This window comes from Peromyscus maniculatus, chromosome 4 (assembly GCF_049852395.1).
Source record: "Peromyscus maniculatus bairdii isolate BWxNUB_F1_BW_parent chromosome 4, HU_Pman_BW_mat_3.1, whole genome shotgun sequence".
NCBI lineage: Eukaryota > Metazoa > Chordata > Mammalia > Rodentia > Cricetidae > Peromyscus > Peromyscus maniculatus.
The window spans coordinates 134,891,526-134,913,236 of NC_134855.1; the positions used below are offsets into that span (position 1 = coordinate 134,891,526).

Below are 21,711 nucleotides of genomic sequence, written 5' to 3' on the forward strand. Positions count from 1 at the left end.
CATTCTTTATTGGAAGAGAAAACTAAGGCCCAGTACAGGGTAGGCACACCTACTACAATATAGTGAGTCAGGACTGCACTACTCAATCTCTGAATAGAAAACCTGGGTTGACCAGATGGCTGGTTCCACCAGCACATACTTTCCCAAACATTCTTCCTTCTACCACCAAGGCTAATCCCCCAAGAAAATTAGTTTTGATGGGCAGCTCTGACATTTGAGGACCCAAAGTCTCCATACCCCATCACAGGTAAATCCAGTCAGGTTGGTGGGACCTGCTGGTCAGAACCATATGACCAAAAAGTGGGAGAGAACTGCCAACTGCCAGGCCAGGAGTGACAACAGAACAGGAAGAGCTGGGCCAGCGAAGCAGCATCCACCAGTACAGAAAGGGATAAAGCTCAAGTGCAGGCACCCGGAGGAAGACAGAGAGGGAGGCAGAAAGATGCTCTAATGCCAGGAAGTGACGTTTAGGGAAAGAGGTCATAGGGATGCAGGATAAAGAATGGAGGGGAGTATAGAGCTGGGCCACATGGATAGGAGAGAGAGCACTAGGGAAGGAATACTAAGAGAGCTCTTGGCCCCCAGCTCTCTCTCAAGTCCTGCCTCCCTCCCCCACCCCCATCTCCTTCAGTTTCTGCAGAGGGTTGAGAACACAGTAAAATTTGGAGACTGCTTTCTGGGGAAAAAATCTTGTTGCTGACCAGACGCTCCTACCAACCCAGCTAACATCCGGGCCAGACCCACATCTCTGGAAGGGGTAGAGTAATCCACAGAACATCAAAGGCACTGTAGTCCCCAAGGACTTTGAGAGGTCATGCAGTCCATCCCCTTGTCTCCCAGTATCCCAAATTCTCAGACAGAAGGAAATCATATTTTCTTTACTCATCTCTGGACATGAAGAGATGGATTCTCAGCTCTTCTCGGGACTCAGTGCTTCCCATAATCCCTAGCTGTGGTGAAGTTCTCCTTAAGATCTAGACTCCATCCCCTCCTGCTGCAGCCTATGACTTGGTGTCTAATATCCTGTCCTCTGTCACTAAAGAGAAGCCTTTCCTAGGTGACCACAGCCGTTCTTTATAGGCTCTCCCCTCCAGCAGTCCTTCCTTCTCAATAGGTTCTTCCTAACAGGTAATCATAATCCTTCCTACCGCAATCCTTGCATCCTCTCCCGTGTCGCATCCTACGCCTCTAAGGCAAAAATACCCTTTTCCCCACCACACAGTTAACAGAGCTGAGGGAGAAGGGGAGAGGTCCAGGATGAAAGGATGGATGGAGGAGATGGGAGTCTGGAAGAGGATGCCCGGAACAGATGAAGGAGGACCGGGACCCCCCAAGGTGGGGCAGGGATGGGGCCAGAGGGCCTCACCGGTATCCGGGTCTCCCAGGAAGGCGTCCTCGTCCTTGCGGCCCCTCAGCGGGGCCGCAGGCGCTGGCTCGTCCTCGGGCAGCCGCGGGAAGCTGGTGATGCTCATGTAGTCCACTGGCGAGTAAGCGCCTAGGGCACTCTCCTGGCTAGCCTCGTTCTCTGCCGCCATCCTCGCCCTAACCCCCAGCAGCGCAGCGCCTGCCGGAAGTGGCTATGGAGGGGGGGGTGTGCGAGGGCGGAGGGCGGGGTCTGAGCTCCTGGACAGCCGGGAGGGGGCGCCCCCACCCTCAGCAGTGTCCTGGTCTGACTCGCCCCCGCCTCCTTCAAGTCTAGTGCTAGCAGCCTGCACACTGGTGCAGGAGGATGGGAGCGGGGAGGGCAGTGGAAGGTTGCCAGGAAGAGGACGCTGCTCTGGGCCCCTCGTGCAGTCCTGGTCTTTCCTCCTTCCAGTCTGAATCCCGCTCAGAGCCCATACGCTCCGAGGACCGCAGACTGACTTCTGATCGCAAACTCCACTTTGACTCCAGGTCTTTTGTCTGGACCACTCTCTTGGACCCAAACCTCTCTGTGGGCACCAAGATCTCCTCCTCTGATCTCATGCTACCCCTCTGACCCATCTCCGACCACTCACCCCAGACTTCTTCACCTCACCCCTAGATTCCTTTTAAAACGCCAACACCTACTTAATCCCGACTGCTTTTTCGTCTGCAGACCCCTCTTGAGCCCCTCTTTAGTCTAGCATCCTTTTCTGCGCTCTAATCTTTCTCCCACTTCTCTTTTAAACCCCAACTCCTTCTAGAACCATCCTGATGTGTCCGCATGGGAGAATGTCCCTTACTGTCCCCCAGTCCAACTTCAGGATCTTTAGAAGCAAACCCTCGGATTCCACTCCAGGAAACTAATTCGGTAGGCCAGAACACGATCTTTGGAACCTTAATATTCTTCTGTATTTTAAGAGTTCTTGATATGGTTCTGGAACTAAGGTAAAAGAAGTCATGACGGTGTGGGAGAGGAGGAGAGGGGAAGGAGGGGAAGGATAAAGGTGTCAGAACAGGGCCTTAGGGAGCAGCTATTTGGTAGAATGCTTGTCTGTGTGAAGGTTTAACCTCCAGCATTAGGAAAGAAAGAAAAAGAAAAGAAACGTAAGAATGAGAACACATTTCTGTGCCTAGGTGCCTGCCAAGTCCATCTCTAGAACTGTTACCCTAGCTCCTAGAATGAAAGTTATAAGTCCAAACTTCTACTGTTCAGCCCACAGGCAGAGAGATAGGGATGGTGAAGCTGTGGATAGACACAATATCCCTTCCTTTCATAATCCCTGGCTCCAGGCTCAGTGTGACTTGAACCATTTTAGCGGTTACTGGGGACACAAGGAGCCGCGGTACCACTTATGGACAGCAGGGGGCAGCAGTAGCTAGCGAACAGCTGCAGGAAGAGCTGTTAAGGGGAGGTGGGAGTAAGATGATGGTCTTCATACCTATAGGCAAAATTATATGTGCCTTCTTCCCCACAGAGAGGTCCTTATCTTACTAGTGATGTCTGTGGGGATCATTGTTTCCATGATCTCCTAGTCCCACCAGTGAGTTTGTCCCCACTAAATGAGGTCTGTGTCTGCTGAGCCTTGTCCACAAACTCCTTCAGTTTATGTGAATGCTCCTCAGTGAGGATTGAGCCCTCTCACCAGGGTTAGGGAAGTCTGCATCTCCTGGAAGGAAATCTGCGTTTCCTAGTCTGTTAATGCCATCCATGTCCGATAAGCAGAGGCAGAGCTCTTCCATGGGATCTGAGAGTTCCAGAAAAACCTGTGCCTCCTATAACACAGTTCGTGCAATTTCAACTAAGTGTCTGTCGATTCAGAGGAGTTGACGTGTTCCCTCTCTGAGATCTGTGTCTATTCTACAAGGTCTGTAAAAGCTTAGTGGGGCCCCAAGATCCTCCCTCTGGGATCAGGTAGGGTCTGGGTCATATGTCTGAGCACGAGGGGATTTTCAAGATCCTCCCTCCAGGATCAGGTAGGGTCTGGGTCATATATCTGAGCACGAGGGGATTTTTTTTCAGCTTAAGGTGTGATAAGCTTATGGTCAGTTGGACAAAGATGGGGTAGCAGGTGGGTAGATGAGTCACAAGCCCCGAATAGGGATCAAAAGGCAGGAGCTGCCTGCTTCTGACATCAGACTCACTCTAGTAGTTAGGCATTTAAAGATCCTTGTCATGACAGCCAGTCTGTTAGATGAGGTGGCCCCTTCGTGGTGATAACTGTAGGTAGGAGCTGGAGGGTGTCCTACTAGACTTCCTTCTGGGTTAAGAGGATAGCGGGAAGCCAGAGGTAAGTAAACTCAGTTTTTGGCAGATGGGAGTATACTTGGGTGAATTAAAGAATGCAAATGATTCCTTTTATATTTTTATTATTTTATTTTGCATAGACCTTGGTATCTTACAAGATCTAGCTTCTGTTTGCTCCTTGGTTTTGTGAAATTTCCTTTCCTTTCTTCCTTTTCTCTTTCCTTTCTTTATTTCTTTTTTTGTCGTTTTTCTAGATAGAGTTTCTTTGTGTAGCCCTGGCTGTCCCGGAACTCAGTGTGTAGACCAGGCTGGCCTAGAACTCAGAGATCCACCTGCCTCTGCTTCATGCATGCACCAACACGTGCAGGTCCTTTCTGTTCCTGATTTTGTGCAAAGAGAACTTGTGCTTTTGGCAAAGACCTGAAGGATCCTCCTGGTTTTCACTCAGAGTCTTGTACTGTAGATCAGGGCAGAGATTTACGGAAGCGAAGAAAATGACAACATCATGTCCTCGGAGGTGGGAGAGAATCAGAATGACCCGAGTTGGAAGGAAGGGTCATATTCGGGAGCTGTGCCCCCAAGGTCGCGGAGGAATTGTTCCATGAGAACGGAGTAGGGGTGTTGCTCGGCGGGAGACTTGGAGGAGTGTCGCCCAGAAGGAACTGTACTCCACTCGGTTATCCAGCTCGGTGGAGTGACAGAATTGTGCAATCAGACCACGGTGAGAGCACAACGGATGACCCAACGCCTCCCGTTGGCCGGCCATTTCAGGCTGCACGGCGCCAAAACCCAACCCCCATCCGTCACTCCAAGACCCTAACTTGGTCACTCCACAGCCCTGCCTCCTCTCCTGTCACTTCCAGCCGGCGACACCCCATCACTCCACGACCCGCCTCCTCGCCTGTCACTTCTGGCCCCGCCCCTCCCCTGTCATTTCCAAAGCCCCACCCCTCTTCTGTCATTCCCAGACCATTCCTTCGACTTTCACACTACGGCCACACCCCTTCCGGCAAGTCAGCTCCGCCCCTACCCCTGCTTTTCCCCCCCGCGGTTCCTGTTGACCCCGCCCCTTCACGCACGGCCCTACCTGCTATTGGATGCTAGAAGCACGGCCTCTCGCCTCAGGCTCCGCCCCTGCCCGAGGCCCCGCCTCTAGGGTCGACCTGTTTTTCCCCGCCCCGGCACCCGCAGCGACCGCGGCGGCGGCCAAGGTGCTCAGAACTTGGCGCGATGGGGCTTCCCGAGGAGCGGCGCAAGAGCGGCGGCGAGAGCCGGGCCCGGGAGGAGACCGGCGCCGAGGGCCGGGTGCGGGGTTGGTCCCCGCCGCCCGAGCTCAGACGCTCGGCACACGTCTCCTCTCTGCAGCGCTACCGCGAGCTGCACCGGCGTTCCGTGGAGGAGCCGCGGGGTGAGGCTGGGCCCGGGCGACTCTTGGGGGCGCCAGTGAGCAGAGGAGCCGGGCTCCCAGGGGCATTTACCGAGCTCCCTCGGGGAGGAGATGGAGGGCCCCCGAGGGAGATGGAAAAAGGGGTCCGAAGGAGATGGCGTTCCATGAGAAGAAGGAGGGATCTGCGGAGTGAGAGTTCCGAGAGGTTGGGGGACTCTCTGGAGACTTGGCGGTTTTGTGAGACGTGTGTTTTCACAAGGAGATGCGGGTTCTGTGGGGAGAAGCGGGGCTCGGTGAGGGGAGAACTCCTTGGGGAGACTGGAAAAGGGGTTTCCGTGAGGAGAAAGTTCCATGAGAAAGAGTCCCTGAGGTAAAAGAAGGGCCCCAGGGGCTGGAGAGCTGGCTCAGCGGTTAAGAGCACTGGCTGCTCTTCCAGAGGACCCGGGTTCAATTCCCAGCACCCACATGGCAGCTCACAACTGTCTGTAACTCCAGTTCCCTGGCATCTGACATCTTCACACCAATGCACATTAAATAAAAAGTAAAAAAAAAAAAGGGGGGGGGGTCCAAGGAGCAAGGGTGAGCCTTGAGGGAAGGAGAGCCCAGAAGAGAGGGAACCTTCTTTGCCTCCAATTCAACAGTTGCCTTCCTCAGAATCGAGTGCACTCATCTCACTTTGCTCAGCGGCAATGACAAGTCTGGCTCCCATCTTAGGGTCCTGCATCTATTTAATATAGTGGCAATCCCAATATACGATTGAGCAAGTTGTTATTATGTCAAGTTTTTTTTTTTTTAATAAATTTGGACCTAATTGTAGTAACTCAGGTTCTATGATAATTCTGTCTTTAAAAACGTGCCAGGACAGTTTAGGGGGCAAAACCACATCCTGGCCAGGCCTGCTGGCACACACCTTTAATTTCAAGCACTGAAGAGGAAGCGGCAGGTCTTTGTAAATTCAAGGCCAGCCTGGTGTGCATAGGTAGTTCCAGGTAGTTCCACAACAACCAAGGCTACATAGTGAGACCCTGCCAAAAAAGAAAACCAACGATAAAACACCACCTCCACATCCTGGTTGAGAGGCCACATGATGTTTGGTAACAGGATAAACACAAGCCACGAATCACACTCAGAAAAATGCATAAAAAGCTTTGCTTGCAATCTTAGACAGATTAAAAAAAAAAAACCTATCTTAAATTTACTCATCTCCAAGATAGGGATAATAATACTAGCTTCATAGATTATGAGGACTAAAGTGGGTAATAAAGGATCCATTATCGAACGTCTGATGCCCAGTAGCCATTAAATAAGTAATGATTTGTTTAATAACAACAATGTGAGTGAGGCAGATACTAAGCAATGCAAAATAGTATTGAATGGAGTGTGAAGTTGTTCATTGCTACCAGTAGTATCCAACTTTGGGTCCTGAAGTCTGGGTGTCTTTTCCCTTCTCTTTCTGTATTTTCTTCCATCATGAGTTACATCTGTTTCCCTGGGGTAAGCTCGTACTACCACAGTAATTCCTATTCTGCATATCTACCTCATATCTTGTATTTCACTTATATTCAGTCTCCAAATTTCATAGGACTATAGACCATTTGTGTTTCACACACCCTGATGATGTTATACTGAACTAAACGAGACTGTGCGTTTTCTCTCCCAAACTTGCTTTCTTCCCTAATTATCTTTTTCTTTCTTTCTCTTTTGCCCTAATCTTCTATTTTCTGCTGGTGTCAGTGCCACTACCCCAAACTACAAACCTCTTCCATCATCATCTTCTCTGATATTCTTTTTATACCTTATGAATTTATAGAACACTTATTGTTTACTGAGCAGTATTTCAGTTTGATTTGATCTGAGTACAAACCACATTTTACAGAGGAAGAAATAGGAGCTTAGAGAGACCAATTCATTTACACAATGTCATAAAGCAAGTCATTGATGGAGTTAGGATTTAAACCAACATGATCTTAACTAGAGAACCAATACTCTGAACATTACGCTGTTCTCTGACTCTACAGTTTGCTTTTCGCCAAATTTTGTCAAATACTACTAAAATATCTCTTAGATTGATCCTTTTTTCCCCCATTTCCATGGACATTTTAAGTCTGGAAAGCAGGAAGCCGTTTCCTAATTTGTCCCTTTCTCCCTAGTCTTAATACCATCAGTTGCTCCAGCAAACTTATCTAGACACCATTAGGCTGATATTCTGGGAACGCTGCCATTGTAAAGAATGACTTTCTTTCTCCTTCCTTCCTTCCTTCCTTCCTTCCTTCCTTCCTTCCTTCCTTCCTTCCTTCCTTCCTTCCTTCCTTCCTTCCTCTGTCTGGCTTTCTTTCTTTTTTCCTTTCCCTTCCTTCCTTCCTTCCTTCCTTCCTTCCTTCCTTCCTTCCTTCCTTCCTTCCTTCCTTCCTTCCTTCCTTTCTTTCTTTATTTCTTTTCTGTCAGGGTCTTGGTGTATAGTCCTGGCTGGCTTACAACTCACTATGTAAATATAGACAAGACTTGCCTCTCCTCTGCCTCCTGAATGCTACAATTATAGGCAGGTGCTATCATGCTGGGCTTTTTAAAATGGTTCCCCTAAATTAAGATTCTGATTTTCTTTCAGAGCCTCTGGGTAATCTAGCCTTGCCTCTTGAAGCTTATCTCTACTATTCTCTATTACATCTTCATATTAGATAGATCTTCTTGATATTCTGGATACCCCAAAGTCCCTTTCTATGTCTTTGGTTTTGCCCATTCCCTTCTGTGCCTATTCACTATAAAATTAGGATAATATGTATACTTCATAAGTTTATATTACAGCGATTAAATTAAATTGGGCCAGTCCTATCTTCTGTCTTTACAGTTTTGTATATTTACTAAATGTCAGTTTCCATTTGCTTTTTGAAAAAAATGGCCATTCAGTATTTTATTATATTACAATTTATGTTACTAGTTTTCACCAGTTTTTAATTGTTGGGATTTTGAGTTTGTTTTAAGGTGTGTGTGTAGATCAGAGGACAACCTTGGGTGTCACAGCAAGCCCCAGAATTCCACCTGTCTCTGCCCTCAAAGTACTAGAATGACACATGAGTGCACTCTGCCAGATCCTCATGCTTGTGTGGCAAGCACTTTATGAATTGAGCTATTTCTCCAGCCCTGGTTTTATTATTTATGAATTTTTTATAGTTAGGGTTTCAAATAGCACAGGCTGGTCTCAAATTTCCTGTTAGCTGAGGCTTGCCTTGAACTCCTGATTCTCCGGCTCTACCTTCCAAGTGCTAGGATTACAGGCCCCATCACTGTACCCTTCTCTAGTTTCACCTTTGTAGTGTTGTAATAAAAACCTTCTTAGTAATGCCTTATTGCCTTCTTTTGGGTTATTTTCTTGGAATATATTTGCAAAATTGAGTTAGCAAATAAAGGTTCTAAAAAGTTTTATAACTCTTGCCAGACATTCCCTTTTTTTATTTAAGAAACTTTTTTTATTCATTTTACATACCAACCACAGATCGCCCTCTCTTCCCTCCTCCCGCTCTGCCCCCTAGCTTTTCCCTCCCACCCCCACCCCTATTCCCTCCTCCAAAAGGGTAAGGACTCTCAAGGGGAGTCAGCAAAGCCTGGTACATTGAGTTAAGACAGGACCAAGCCCCTCCCTGCTGCAACAAGGCTGAGCAAGGCATTCCACCATAGGTAATGGACTCCAGAAAGCCAGCTCATGTACCAGGGATAGATCCTGATTCCACTGCCAGGAGCCCCTCAAACAGACCATGCTACACAACTGTCTCCCATATGCAGAGGGCCTAGTCTAGTCCCATGCAGGTTCCACAGCTGGCCAGACATTTCTTACAGTGCTGTTATTGTATAAAATTATCTGATTGCCTAGACAGATGTCATGTAGTGAAAGCATAGAATTAGATTTTAAAAATCTTTGCTAGTTTTAGGTATATAGTGGCACCTTGGGTTGATTTCATTTTTATTTCCTTAATAGATTGAAAGGTGGTATACCATGTGATTTAGCTTTCAATTCTATTGTTTTGTTTCAATATGCCAAATTATGAATTAGTTCCTGCTGATAGTTTCTTTATTTTCAGTCTCAAATAGTTTCTCTAAACATAAACCTTTGGTTTTCTCTCATACCATAGTAGTTACTTTCTTTTAATCCAAGGATATACCTGTCTTTTGAAAATTAGCGAACATGTCTTCTCATGGAAATTCTAATCTTGACTTAATAACCTGTGAAATCTTAGGCAAATTATTTAATGTCTCCAAACCTTGATTTTTCAAATCTATAAGATAAGAAACAAAATAATGTATACCTCTTAGGGATATAGTGAGGATTAAATAAAAAATACATATAAATAGTTTTAAGTAGCATCTGGCACACAGGAACACTTGTGCAAGTAGTTGTAAAGGGAATGCTCAATAAATAATTGCTAAGAGAAAATGAACAAACTAAGAGATGATCGTGGAAGACTATCTGGGTAAAGAATTTCTTATTTATTGATTGCCTACTAGGTACTGTTCATTGTGCTAGGTTCAGCATGGATATGATACTTTTGATATGAAACTATGATACTTTTGAGTGTGTGTGTGTGTGTCTGGTAGAGATAAGGTCTTACTATCAAAAGGCTGGCTTTGAACTCCCTATGTAAAGGCTGGTCTTGAACTGATAATTCTGCCTCCACCTCCCAAGTGCCTGAATCATAATAAGTATGTGCCACTACACTCGGATAGACAACTTTGTGTATAGAAGGAACAATCTGAATTGAGATTCAGGAATAGACTGTAGGCAGGAGAGTAATAGGTGATTAGATTAGACAGCTATTGAGTCCTGGGACAGGGTGATTATAACTTGGTCCTGTTCATATGCTAGTAATCCATCTGATAATAAATATGTTTAAAACCCTTAGTGATATGTGGACATCTCTTTTGGTTGCAGAGTTTTGGGGAAGCATTGCCAAGGAGTTTTATTGGAAAACCCCATGCCCTGGCCCATTCCTCCAGTACAACTTCGATGTGACTAAAGGGAAAATATTCACTGAGTGGATGAAAGGAGCAACCACGAACATCTGCTACAATGTGCTGGATCGAAATGTCCATGAGAAAAAACTTGGAGATAAAGTTGCTTTTTACTGGTAAAATATAGTCTATGAGAGACAAAAATCTCATATTCATATAGTGTTTCATAATTCACAGTGTGCCTTATTTTTATATTGAAAATTATTAAAATTAACTAATCAATCAGTGTGAGTGGATGAGAGAACCAACTTCTGAAAGTTGTCCTCTGACCTTCACACTGTGGGTCCTAGGGATTGAACTCAGATCATCAGACTTGGAGACAAATGCCTTTTACCTGCTGATCTTGCTACTCCCAATCCCTACCTCCAGATTTTTTTGAGATAGAGGTCTAACTGTGAAATCCTGGTTGGTCTGGTATTTGCTATGTAATGAAAACTGGTGACTCCTAACCGATGGAATTACAGTTGTATGTCATCCACACTGGATTGTCACAAAGTACTTTAAATCCACAAACTTACTTGATCCGTACACCAACAAAGAAAAGTAAGCCAAGTATCATTAATTTGATATTTCGGTAAGGAAAAGTACATCAAGGGAGTTAAATTATTTTCTTCAGATCACATAACTTCTGGTAACCTAGTCAAAAGAAAACCAAGTGGCCCTCCTGTTCTTGGTTTATGGTTGGAGATGAGGAGAATGGGTTTATAGAAGAGAACAGGACTAGGTTGCTTTTTCTTCATTCTTGCTTTGGGACCAAAAAATGAGTGTTAAGTTTTGTCACCAGCTCTATCATTGTTATCATTACCTTTTATTGAGTTAAAGGTTGGATACTGTGTTTAGGAGCTTAACAAATATCTTATTTGATGCTCACAGTAACTACAAAAGCCACTACACCTGGCAAGATTTCTTTCTTTCTTTTTCTTTTTGATTTTTCGAGACAGTTTCTCTGTGTAGCTCTGGCTGTCCTGGAACTCACTATGTAGACCAGGCTGGCCTCAAACTCAGAGATCTGCCTGCCTCTGCCTCCTGAGTACAGGGATTAAAGATGTGCGCCACCACTGCCCCAGCAACCTGGCAAGATTTCTTTTTCAAGATGTATGTTTTAGCCGGGGCGGTGGTGGCACACGCCTTTAATCCCAGCACTTGGGAGGCAGAGGCAGGCGGATCTTTGTGAGTTCAAGGCCAGCCTGGTCTACAGAGGGAGATCCAGGACAGGCACCAGAACTACACACAGGGAAACCCTGTCTTGACAAACCAAAAGAAAGAAAGAGAAACAAAAACAAAAACAAAAAAAACCAAACAAAACAAGATATATGCTTTATTAATTCTTTGAGCCTTTTTGTTTGTTTGTTTGTTTTTGTTTTTTTTTTTTTTGTTTTTCGAGATAGGGTTTCTCTGTTTTGGTGCCTGTCCTGGAGCTTGCTCTGTAGACCAGGCTGGCCTTGAACTCACAGAAATCCACCTGGCTCTGCCTACTGAGTGCTGGGATTTAAAGGTGTGTGCCACCACCACCTGGCTTCTTTGAGCCTTTCTTACAATGTATTTGATCATCTTCAATTCCAACTTCTCCCCTAGTTCCTCCCAGACCCCTCACATGCCTACCCCCACAAAACGTGTCTGCATTGGATTCCCAATGTATGTTTGTTAACACTTGCTCTAAGAAACAGTGTTCAATGGAACACCAATTTGGGAAGCGCTGAGTTAAGTAATCTCCAAAGTTACTTCCAATGCAAAATTCTGTTAACTCTGTGATAAGAATTATTACCTGGCTTTTACATGATACTTGTTCAACAAGAATTTTTAAAGATACTAAGTACCAGAGGGAGACAGCTCAGTGGTTAAGAAAGCATACTGCTCTTGCAGAAGACTCAGTTCCCTGAGCCCACATTGGGCAGTTTAAACCACCTATAATTCTGGCTCCAGGGAATCCTTTTGTAGATGCCACATGCACCTGCACACACACACACACACACACACACACACACACACACACACACACACACTTCTCACCCTCCTAAATGCTTAAGGTAAGTTCCTTGTCTGTGTATCCTGCATAATGGGCGTTAACAGCTTAGATGCAAGATTGTAAAACATCGGTAGTGAACTTCTGCCCTCCGGGGTTCTCCCATTGTGCTGTAAGCCTGTATTTAAGACCTCCTCCCTCCTTCAATAAATGGCATTCGGCATTATAAAAAATAAATAAATAACTGAGGAGCCCCCATGGAATTGGACCAGGCCCTCTGGATAAGTAAGACAGTTGATTAGCTTGAACTGTTTAGGAGGCCCCCAAGCAGTGGGACCAGGACCTGTCCTTGGTGCATGAGCTGGCTTTTTGGAACCTAGGGCCTATGCTGAGACACTTTGCTCAGCCTTGGTATAAGGAGGAGGGGACTGGACCTACCTCAACTGAATCTACCAGGCTGGGCTGACTCCCCAGGGGAGACCTTGCCTTGGAGAAAGTGGAAATGGGGGGCAGGTTGGGGGGAAGGCTGGGGGGTCGGAGGAGGAAGGACAGGGGAATCTGTGGCTGATATGTAAAATTAAATTAATTATAAAATAAAAGTATTTTTTAAAAAAGATATTGAATACTCAGCCTCAGTATTAGGTATTATAAATTCTGGAGTAGAGAATGGGAAAAAGTATCAAATGAACAATTAATTTTCAATTCTTTTACGTTTATAGTAAACTATGAATGGACTGCATTTGTTATAATAAAACAAAGTGCAAATATGCTATGCTGGAAATATAGCTGCTTCCCTTCCTTGAGCCCATATCTGTAAATATACTTACACTGCTTCCTCTTCCTTCTCTTTCTTCCTCCTCTTCCTCTTTCTCTACTGCTGCTGCTGCTTTTTGTGGCACTGGGTTAAATTTAGGACTTTTGCACATGCTAAGCAACTGCTCCACCACAGAGCTACACTCCCAGTCCCCTTCTACTTGTCTTTAGAGGAGAGATTGGCTTCCTGTTATTGTAGATGAGAATTTAAATCTCAAACGCCCCTTTAACTTCTCCCTTTCACTAAACATAATTTTAAAACTAAATTCAAGCTTTGTAAGAGTAGCGTAGTAAGTGTATTAAAATGGATCTTCTCTAGGGTCTCACATATCTCAGGTTAGCCTCAGGAACTATGTAGCCAAGGATGACCATGAAATTCTGATCCTCTGCCTCTACCTCCCTCTACTGAGTACTGGAATTATATCTATACTACCATGCCCAGTTTATGCTGGAGACTTTTGTATGGCAGGAAAGCATTTTACCAATGGAGCTATATCCCAGCCTTTGCATTTTCTTTCATGTACAATTTTTTTGTTTTCTCTGGAGTCATCAATTATCTACCATCTTTTTCTTGTACTATCATATACTCAGAATGACCCAAACTTTCTTACATGTATATTCTAAGACTTTCTTTCTCTGCCCCCAAGTCTTCTCTGTTAGGATCCGCCTTTTTTTATTGCTGCTTAAAAAAATTTTTTTAATGATTTTTTTTTCTGGCCGTACTGGGATTTGAACCCAGGGCCTTGTGATATATATATATATATATATATATATATATATATATATATATATATATATATATGTATCAAGAGGGTCTTTACTATGTAGCCCAGGCTATTGTGGAACTCATTATGTAACTCAGTTTGGTCTCAAACTCATGGCAATCCTCCTGCCTCAGCCCAGATACTGAGATTACAGGCATGAGTCATCATATCTGGCAAGCTTTCTTATCACTTTCTTCTCAGCTTAGTGTCATTTAGATGAATGCAGTATTATTAGCATACCACATTTACAGTTAATTTCTCATCTTGGGACGTGTGTGTGTGTGTGTGTGTGTGTGTGTGTGTGTGTGTGTACAGAAGTAATTCACAAGGAAAATAGCACTCTTAAGAGCATACTCTAGTTAGCTAAAACAAAACCACCACAAGGAAGAATTTGGCATTTTACTTTGGCTTGGCACATAATAAATGTTTATGGAATTATGTTATTTTTAGAACTCTATGTGACTGTTAGAGTCCATATAGGTCAACTTTCTTTATAGATTAACAGATCTAAGATTAGCTAGAGAGGGAAAGTGATTTCTCTCAGGGTTATATACCTGTTTGAAGATAAAATGGAGACTAATCTCCAGATAGTTTTATTCCTGGTCAACTATTCCTTTCTTTAATATTATACTGCCTCATTCAAGGAGTCCAACACTAGGCTATGGCAGATAAAAAGAGAAATTGCCATGTTAGTCAAATTAATTTATTTTCAAATTGAAATTTAAAAAACAGATAAGGTTTGTTAAATCTGGTTTTATGGGGTTTACATTCTATTTGGGAAGACCAAATAGGTATTTAAAATTGCTGCCACCAAAAAGCAAACAAAAAATTAAACGGCAGCCACTCAGGAGGTAGAGGCAGAAAGATCAGGAGTTCAATGTCAGATATGGCCACATAGAGAGTTTGAAGTCAACCTGGGCTACATGAGACCCTATCCCCAAAAACCCAGAGAAAAAATAAAATATACATAAATAAAAATACAACAAAAATAAAATATACAAAATAGCTTTTATATTATGGAATTGTCAACTGAATAAGATTAAATACGGTAACAAACTCATGTGTTCAATATCCTGGTATGGTGAAAGGGCTTAATAGATATTGATCACTATTACTGTAGTTTTGGACAGTAAGTCTCGCCAAGTGGTCAGCTCTGAAATCATATACATACAAGCAACACTAAGCAGACTTAGCAGGTTGTATTTACATATTTATTCACATATGTAAAATAGTAATCATTTTTTAAAAAGAGACTGAATTTGAGAGGGAGTGAAGAGGGGGGTAGGGGAGGGGGTTGGAGGGAGGAATGATATAATTATACTCTAATTTTTTTTTTTTTTTTTTTTTTTTGGTTTTTCGAGACAGGGTTTCTCTGTGTAGCTTTGCGCCTTTCCTGGAACTCGCTTTGGAGACCAGGCTGGCCTCGAACTCACAGAGATCCACCTGCCTCTGCCTCCCGAGTGCTGGGATTAAAGGCGTGCGCCACCACTGCCCGGCTTTATACTCTAATTTTTTAAAATTGCAAAAAATAAAAATAATTTGGATTAGAAACAAAACAGAACACACCAATCTCTTTAGAATAAAAGGCTTGTGCAAGGAACAATTTATTTATTCAACCAATACTTGTTGAGAACTTACTGTATACCAGGCATTGTGCTGCACAAAACACAACATTCTTTTTTTTTTAATGCAGTGTGAAGAGACAGAGAGTGAACAAACAAAATAAGACAAAGAGGGTTGAGGAAACAGCTCAGTGAGTAGAGGGCTTTCTTTACAAGGACTGAGTCCGATCCTCAGAACACACAAGCTTGCAGACACATAAACAAATAGAGCAGGCAGTGATAAATGTTATATAAAAATGCAGATCACCGGGAAAGGGAAGGACAACACACAGTGGGACTGATAAGGGAAGATCCTTTGATAGGGTGACATCATTTGGGCCGAGATTTGAAAGAAATGATGCAGATAATTGGAGTAGGGAAGAGAAATGTTCCAGATAGATCGAGAAGCAAGTGTGTCCTGATGCTTGGTGTGTCTGAAGATCGGTAAGTTAGTATAGCTCAAGCCATGTAAGACAAGGGGCAGGGGAAGTGCTGAGGTCCACAGGCTGCTAGGTCATTTAGAACCATGGAAGCTCATGTAGATTGTGGCTTTTTTTTTGGGGGGGGGGGGGTTTCAAGACAGGGTTTCTCTGTGTAGCTTTGCGCCTTTCCTGGAACTCGCTTTGGAGACCAGGCTGGCCTCGAACTCACAGAGATCCACCTGGCTCTGCCTCCCAAGTGCTGGGATTAAAGGCATGCGCCACCACCGCCCGGCTAGCATTTTCTTTTTATTTATTTATTTATTTTTATTTTTATTTTTATATTGTGGCTTTTTATGCATAGTGAAATGGGAATGCACTAGACAATCTTGAGCAATGGCATGAAAACTTGGATTATACTTAGGACCTGTATGTTAAATTGAGAATAAAAAGTAGAAAGTGTGAGACCAATTACAAGGTTGAAACCTAGGTGAGCCATGATGATTTACGTAATAGTGGCAGTTGTGAAGGTGGTTAAAAGTGCTCAAAATCTGGATCTATTTTGAATCAAGAGTGCATGGAATTTGCCATCATGGAAGGTTCTACATGGTCTAGCAGCTGCTGGCCTTAACACTTCTTTAATAGTGGATAAGGCTCAGGAATAGAAGATCAGTACTCTTGAGATTTGTTAGAAGATTCTTAAAAAGAAGAATGATGTGGCCACAGCTAGATTAAAAAAAAGGTTAATCTGGAGCTGGGAAAGGTGTCACACACCCTCACATTTGAGAGGTGGAAGAAGGAGCATCAGGAGTTCAAGGCCAGCCTCAGCTACATTGCAAGTTTGAGGCAAGCCTAGTTATTTGAGAATCTATCTCAAAAGTAAAAAAACAAAAAACAAACAGAAAAATGGGTATGGAAGCAGGAGTGTGTATCCAGAGAACTGACAGTTTATTATTCAGGGGAGAGATGCCTGAACTGGGTGCTGTTGATGGGTAGGCAATACCAAAATTGTTGGGCTTTGGTGACTGGAGACATTTCTGGAGTCACCTAGAGATGGAATTCTAGTACATATAATGAAAATATCAGTCATCAACCATTCTTCACACTTTCTTCTCATAAACCTTATTTAGCTAGGGCTGGTCTCAAACTTGATGTGTAGCCAAGGGTGGTCCTGAGCCACTATATAGGCTGCATAAACCAAATTGCTTACTCTCTCAGTGTCCTTTCAATATACTAGTTCTCACTATTTGAGCATCCTATAAAATCTTTCACTTGTTATCTCTCCCTGAATAACTATCCTAATATTTTGTGACCAATTATTATATTATATATATGTAAGTAATCATTATACCTACTGTGCTAAAACAACAATAGTGACAGAGGGTACAGACAAATTCTTATTTGGAGGACAAATTTAACCCTTGTTAAAAGGAACATGTGCCTTTGAAAAAAACGTTGTATTGTTGCTGGAGGGCTTCTCTCCAGGTTCCCCAAGCCCCGCAGTCCCACAATCCACTTATAAAATAATCACTCAGATGCTTATATTACTTATAAACTGTATGGCCATGGCAGGCTTCTTGCTAACTGTTCTTATAGCTTAAATTAATCCATTTCCATAAATCTATACCTTGCCACGTGGCTGGTGGCTTACCAGCGTCTTCACATGCTGCTGGTCATGGCGGCGGCTGCAGTGTCTCTCCGCCTCAGCCTTCCGCTTCCCAGAATTCTCCTCTCCCCTTGTCCCACCTACTTCCTGCCTGGCCACTGGCCAATCAGTGTTTTATTTATTGACCAATCAGAGCAATTTGACATACAGACCGTCCCACAGCATTGTATTAAACAAGAGAATTCTTTGTTCTTTCCTAATTCTTCTCTGCTTCTATTCCATTCACATTTACCTATAATAGTTTCCTTCCTCTAAGTGACTAAAATGTTATCTTCCCATTCCATTCCCATCAACAAGTCTGTTCTCGCTTACCATGTGGGTTCTGGAGATGAAACTCAAGTTATCAGGCTTGGGGGCAAGTATTCTTATCCAAAGAGCCATCTTGCTGGCACAAGAAGGCCCTTTTAAAAAGAGGTAATGCTTAACTAGTCATCCTAGTTTTTATTTGGATTTCTTTTACTTCTGCTTGAATTATGAACATACTGATTACAACTTCAAAATTCCATATCTAGGGTCTTTGAACTCCAATTTCTTTGAACATTTTACTTTAGGGTCACTTTTGTTTCTTTTCTTTTCTTTTCTTTCTTTCTTTCTTTCTTTCTTTCTTTCTTTCTTTTTTTTGTTTTTTGTTTTGTTTTGTTTTGTTTTGTTTTGTTTTGTTTTGTTTTGTTTTTCAAGACAGGGTTTCTCTGTGTAGCTTTGTGTCTTTCCTGGAACTCACTTGGTAGTCCAGGCTGGCCTCGAACTCACAGAGATCACCTGGCTCTGCCTCCCGAGTGCTGGGACTAAAGGCGTGCGCCACCACTGCCCGGCTTTTGGGTTTTTGTTTCTTTCTTTTTTTGGTTTTTTGTAGGGCCACTTTTATAGTCCATGAATTCTCCCTGCTTCTCAAATTCTAATACCATCCCTAAACATTGATGAGTTCAAATTGGATTCATTCCTTAAGTTATCATACTCAAGAAACATAGAGCTCTGTGGGATATGCTATATGGAAGGTAAAAAGAAATTACTAGGAATTTCATATTTTTGTTAACTGCCTTGTAGTTCCTTATGACAAACCTAGAAATAATCCTGTAAATAAATTAAAACCACAGAGTTACTCTGTAAGGTGTTTTCAATAATGTTTAGCTACTGGAGGATGCTCATCAGCAGAGACATCAGCATATCTTACCTCTTTAAGTCTTAGTTTTCCCGTCTGTGGAATGGGAATAATAACAGTTTCTATCACAGATTGTTGTGAGAAGTCACTAGGATAATTTTTGTAGGAGCACAGCTAGAAGCTCAGAGCCACATTACATTGTTTCCTTTCCTGTGTTCCTGTGGACTCTGATATAAGTGCATGGGAACTTGCTGAGTTCATGTGAAATCTTTGATCTATTGAAGTGTTCTTGTTGTTCTGTGGATGAGGTAACACTGAGTCCACATTCTCTGGTTCCTCACATGATACAGTTTCCTCAATAACCGCTTTGTCATTAGCCTGTCTCCTCCAGACATACTCTAGTTGGCTAAGAGCTCTCATATTGCAGCTGCGGTCTTCCTCACACATCACACTGTTACCATGCTTTGACTTTTTATGTCTATGATGATAGTAGCTACACAGGCGGCTGTGTTTAACCACCCAGCCTCTTACAGCTTTCCATAATACCCAAGGTTGATTGATGATTTCTTTCTTGTCTCTTTTCCTTAGAAATAGGGTCTTTGTTGTGTAGCCCTCACTGGAAATCCTCCTGTCTCAGCCACCTAAGTGCCAAGAGTACAGGTATGTGCTAGCACTCCTGGCTATAAATTTCTCTACTCTTTATAATAATAAACTATGTATCCCATTTGCTACACTTATGTGTTTGTTCCCTTATTTTTTTTTAACCTGGGTATGGTTCATAACATTTGACAGATAAGGAACTTGGGGCTCAGATAGTACAAATGCCTTGGCCAGAGTCTTAAAGTAATCATAACTTTTTTGTTTTGTTTTGTTTTTTTGTTTTTCGAGACAGAGTTTCTCTGTGTAGCTTTGCGCCTTTCCTGGATCTCACTCTGTAGCCCAGGCTGACCTCGAACTCACAGAGATCCGCCTGCCTCTGCCTCCCGAGTGCTGGGATTAAAGGCATGAGCCACCACCGCCCGGCATAATTATAACTTATTCTAGACAGGAAGACAATTTCTATTTCTTCTTCCAGACACCATGCTTCTACTTTCACAGCCTTTGCTTCTTGGACGCTTGGTCATTTGTCTAGTCAGTAGTTTATTAAGAGGGTATAGGGCTGTTTTTGGAAATGTCAACTACTACTTATAAAGCTAAAGATATTAAAATGAAAGCTTAATAAAGTAGTATCTTTTCTTTAACTGAGAGATGCTCACTCATTAAATAATTTTCCACTGAATATGTGCAACATATTACCTTGAGAATAAGCTTAGGGCATACAGAGGGGATCAGCAGAGAGGCACTTTTGTAGTTCAGGAAAGAGCTGACAATAGTGATAATGGTAGAAGTCATGAAAAGGGTCAGATTTTATATATTAAAAGGGCAGTAGATTTTACAGATGAGCTTGATATGTGATCTAAGAGAATGAAGTAAAAAAGTATCTCCAAGGAGGGCCAGCAATATGGCTCATCAGGTAGTGGTGCTTGCCACCAAGTCTGATTACCTGAGTTTGACTCCCAGAACCCACAATTTGTCTTCTGACTTCCACACATATGCTATGGCATGCATACATGTACACATACACACTGAATAAATAAGTAAATGTAAAAAAAAATACGTTAAAGAATATCTCCAAGGAGCCAAGCATGGTGTCATAAGTATAATCCCAGCATCAGGAGGCTGACCTAGGAGCATGAGGCTAGGCTACATAGAGCAACTACATTTCAATAAAAATAAACAACAAAAAGACACCTCTCTTAAGTTTTTTCCCCACCTCTCTTATCAACTAGAAAAATGGAATTTCCGTTATTCTAGATGGATAAGGGATTTGAAAGAGAAGTTCTGGGGAAAGGACCAGGACTTTTTGTTTCATATACAAACATATAAAGTTGTAGTTGTGACAAGTGCTAGCCAGTTATTAAAGGGTTCAAGTATGGATATGACATGTCAGGTTTAGATTTGGAAAAAAAACATTCTTTTGATCATTAGTATATATAAAAGATAAGAAGCCCAGCCTGAGGATTTGTAGGTAGAGGCCCTAGTTGCTTTGGGATCTTAAACAAATAATGACATCCTTCTTGAGGTTTAGTTTTCTCACCTTTCAAAAGGGATAACAAATCTTGTCCATCTCAAAAGATTATAAGGGAGCCAAGTCTGGTGGCACAGGCCAGCAATCTAACTACTCAAGAGACTTAGGCAATAGGATTGAGAGGTCAAGGCCTGCTTGTGCTGTAGAATTAAGTTTCAGTCCAACCTGCGTGACTTAATGAGATGCAGTCTCAAAATAAAAAATAAGTAAGAAGGTTAGGGATACAGCTCAGTGGTAGTGTGCTTTTATGTGGGTTCTAGATTAATCTCCAGTACCATCAACCAAACCAAACCAAACCAAACCAAACCAAAAGAACTGCTATAAGGATTATCTGAAGTTTAAGATGAATAAACATACTATGACAATTAGAAAATTATCAAATTTATAGAAAAGTTGCAAAGACAATACAAATAACCTTTCCCTGAACAATTTGAGGGTAAGATAAATAAGAACTTTCTCATGCATAACTGTAATATGACTTTCAAAACAAGGAAATCAATATTCATATATCACTTGCCATCTAACCCTTGGACTCCATTGCTGCTTTGTTGAAATTTGTTCCAGAAATGTTCTGTATAGCAAGAGGGTTGAGATAAATAGAATTAACATATAACATATAATATTAATATATTATATATGGCTGCTATGTCTTTTTAGTCTCCGTCAGTCTAGACTAGTCCTCCAGTCTTTACTCTCTTGGTTTTAAAAGGCTATCTTTCTAGCCGGGCGGTGGTGGCACACACCTTTAATCCCAGCACTCGGGAGGCAGAGGCAGGCAGATCTCTGTGAGTTCGAGGCCAGCCTGGGCTACCAAGTGAGTTCCAGGAAAGGTGCAAAGCTACACAGAGAAACCCTGTTTCAAAAAACAAAAAACAAAAACAAAAACAAAAAAAAAGAAAAAAAAAAGGTTATCTTTCCAGTCTTAACAGCCAACAAAAGGTAACCTAGATACTAAACTAAAATAAATTGGTTGCTATTTATCTTATACCAATGTATATTCAGTTAGAGATTCTTAAATATGATATCTAGATTTAGTGAACATCTATCCATAAATACTCTATCAGCCTCTAGCAGCAGGTTTTAAACTTTTTGATATTTATAGGTAAGTTTCAGATACTACAGTAACTATTTAGGTGATAAACAAGAAAAATCTGGTCTTTGTCTTTATGGAACTCACACAATTGTCAGCTGCAAATCTTCTTTAGGAATGAATTGTTAGAA

At 42.6% G+C, this 21,711-nt stretch overlaps 2 protein-coding genes and 1 non-coding gene across 6 annotated transcripts in view; 1 reads left to right on the plus strand and 2 right to left on the minus strand.

Annotated features, from left to right (window-relative positions):
* The window catches only part of Ggt7 (gamma-glutamyltransferase 7), a 29,057-nt gene extending 27,366 nt beyond the window's left edge, over window positions 1–1,691 (minus strand). For 2 of the 4 annotated variants that reach the window (XM_042276579.2, XM_076570954.1), the window contains exon 1: window positions 1,367–1,586. In XM_042276579.2, the coding sequence (XP_042132513.1) occupies window positions 1,367–1,535 (169 nt within the window). In that variant the 5' untranslated portion in view covers window positions 1,536–1,586. Of the gene's footprint in view, window positions 1–1,366 lie in introns of all 4 variants that reach the window. The other 2 variants (XM_006988249.4, XM_042276577.2) reach the window with 2 other exon arrangements.
* Window positions 1,692–4,802: 3,111 nt separating this feature from the next.
* Acss2 (acyl-CoA synthetase short chain family member 2) overlaps window positions 4,803–21,711 on the plus strand; it is a 42,860-nt gene continuing 25,951 nt past the window's right edge. The window contains exons 1-2 of the mRNA XM_006988252.4: window positions 4,803–5,057; window positions 9,958–10,153. Of these exons, the coding sequence (XP_006988314.1) occupies window positions 4,880–5,057; window positions 9,958–10,153 (374 nt within the window). The 5' untranslated portion in view covers window positions 4,803–4,879. The remainder of the gene's footprint in view (window positions 5,058–9,957; window positions 10,154–21,711) is intronic.
* On the minus strand, window positions 18,295–18,425 carry LOC121829229 (small nucleolar RNA SNORA18). The gene has a single exon (XR_006072012.2). It is a non-coding gene; the product is annotated as a small nucleolar RNA SNORA18 (small nucleolar RNA).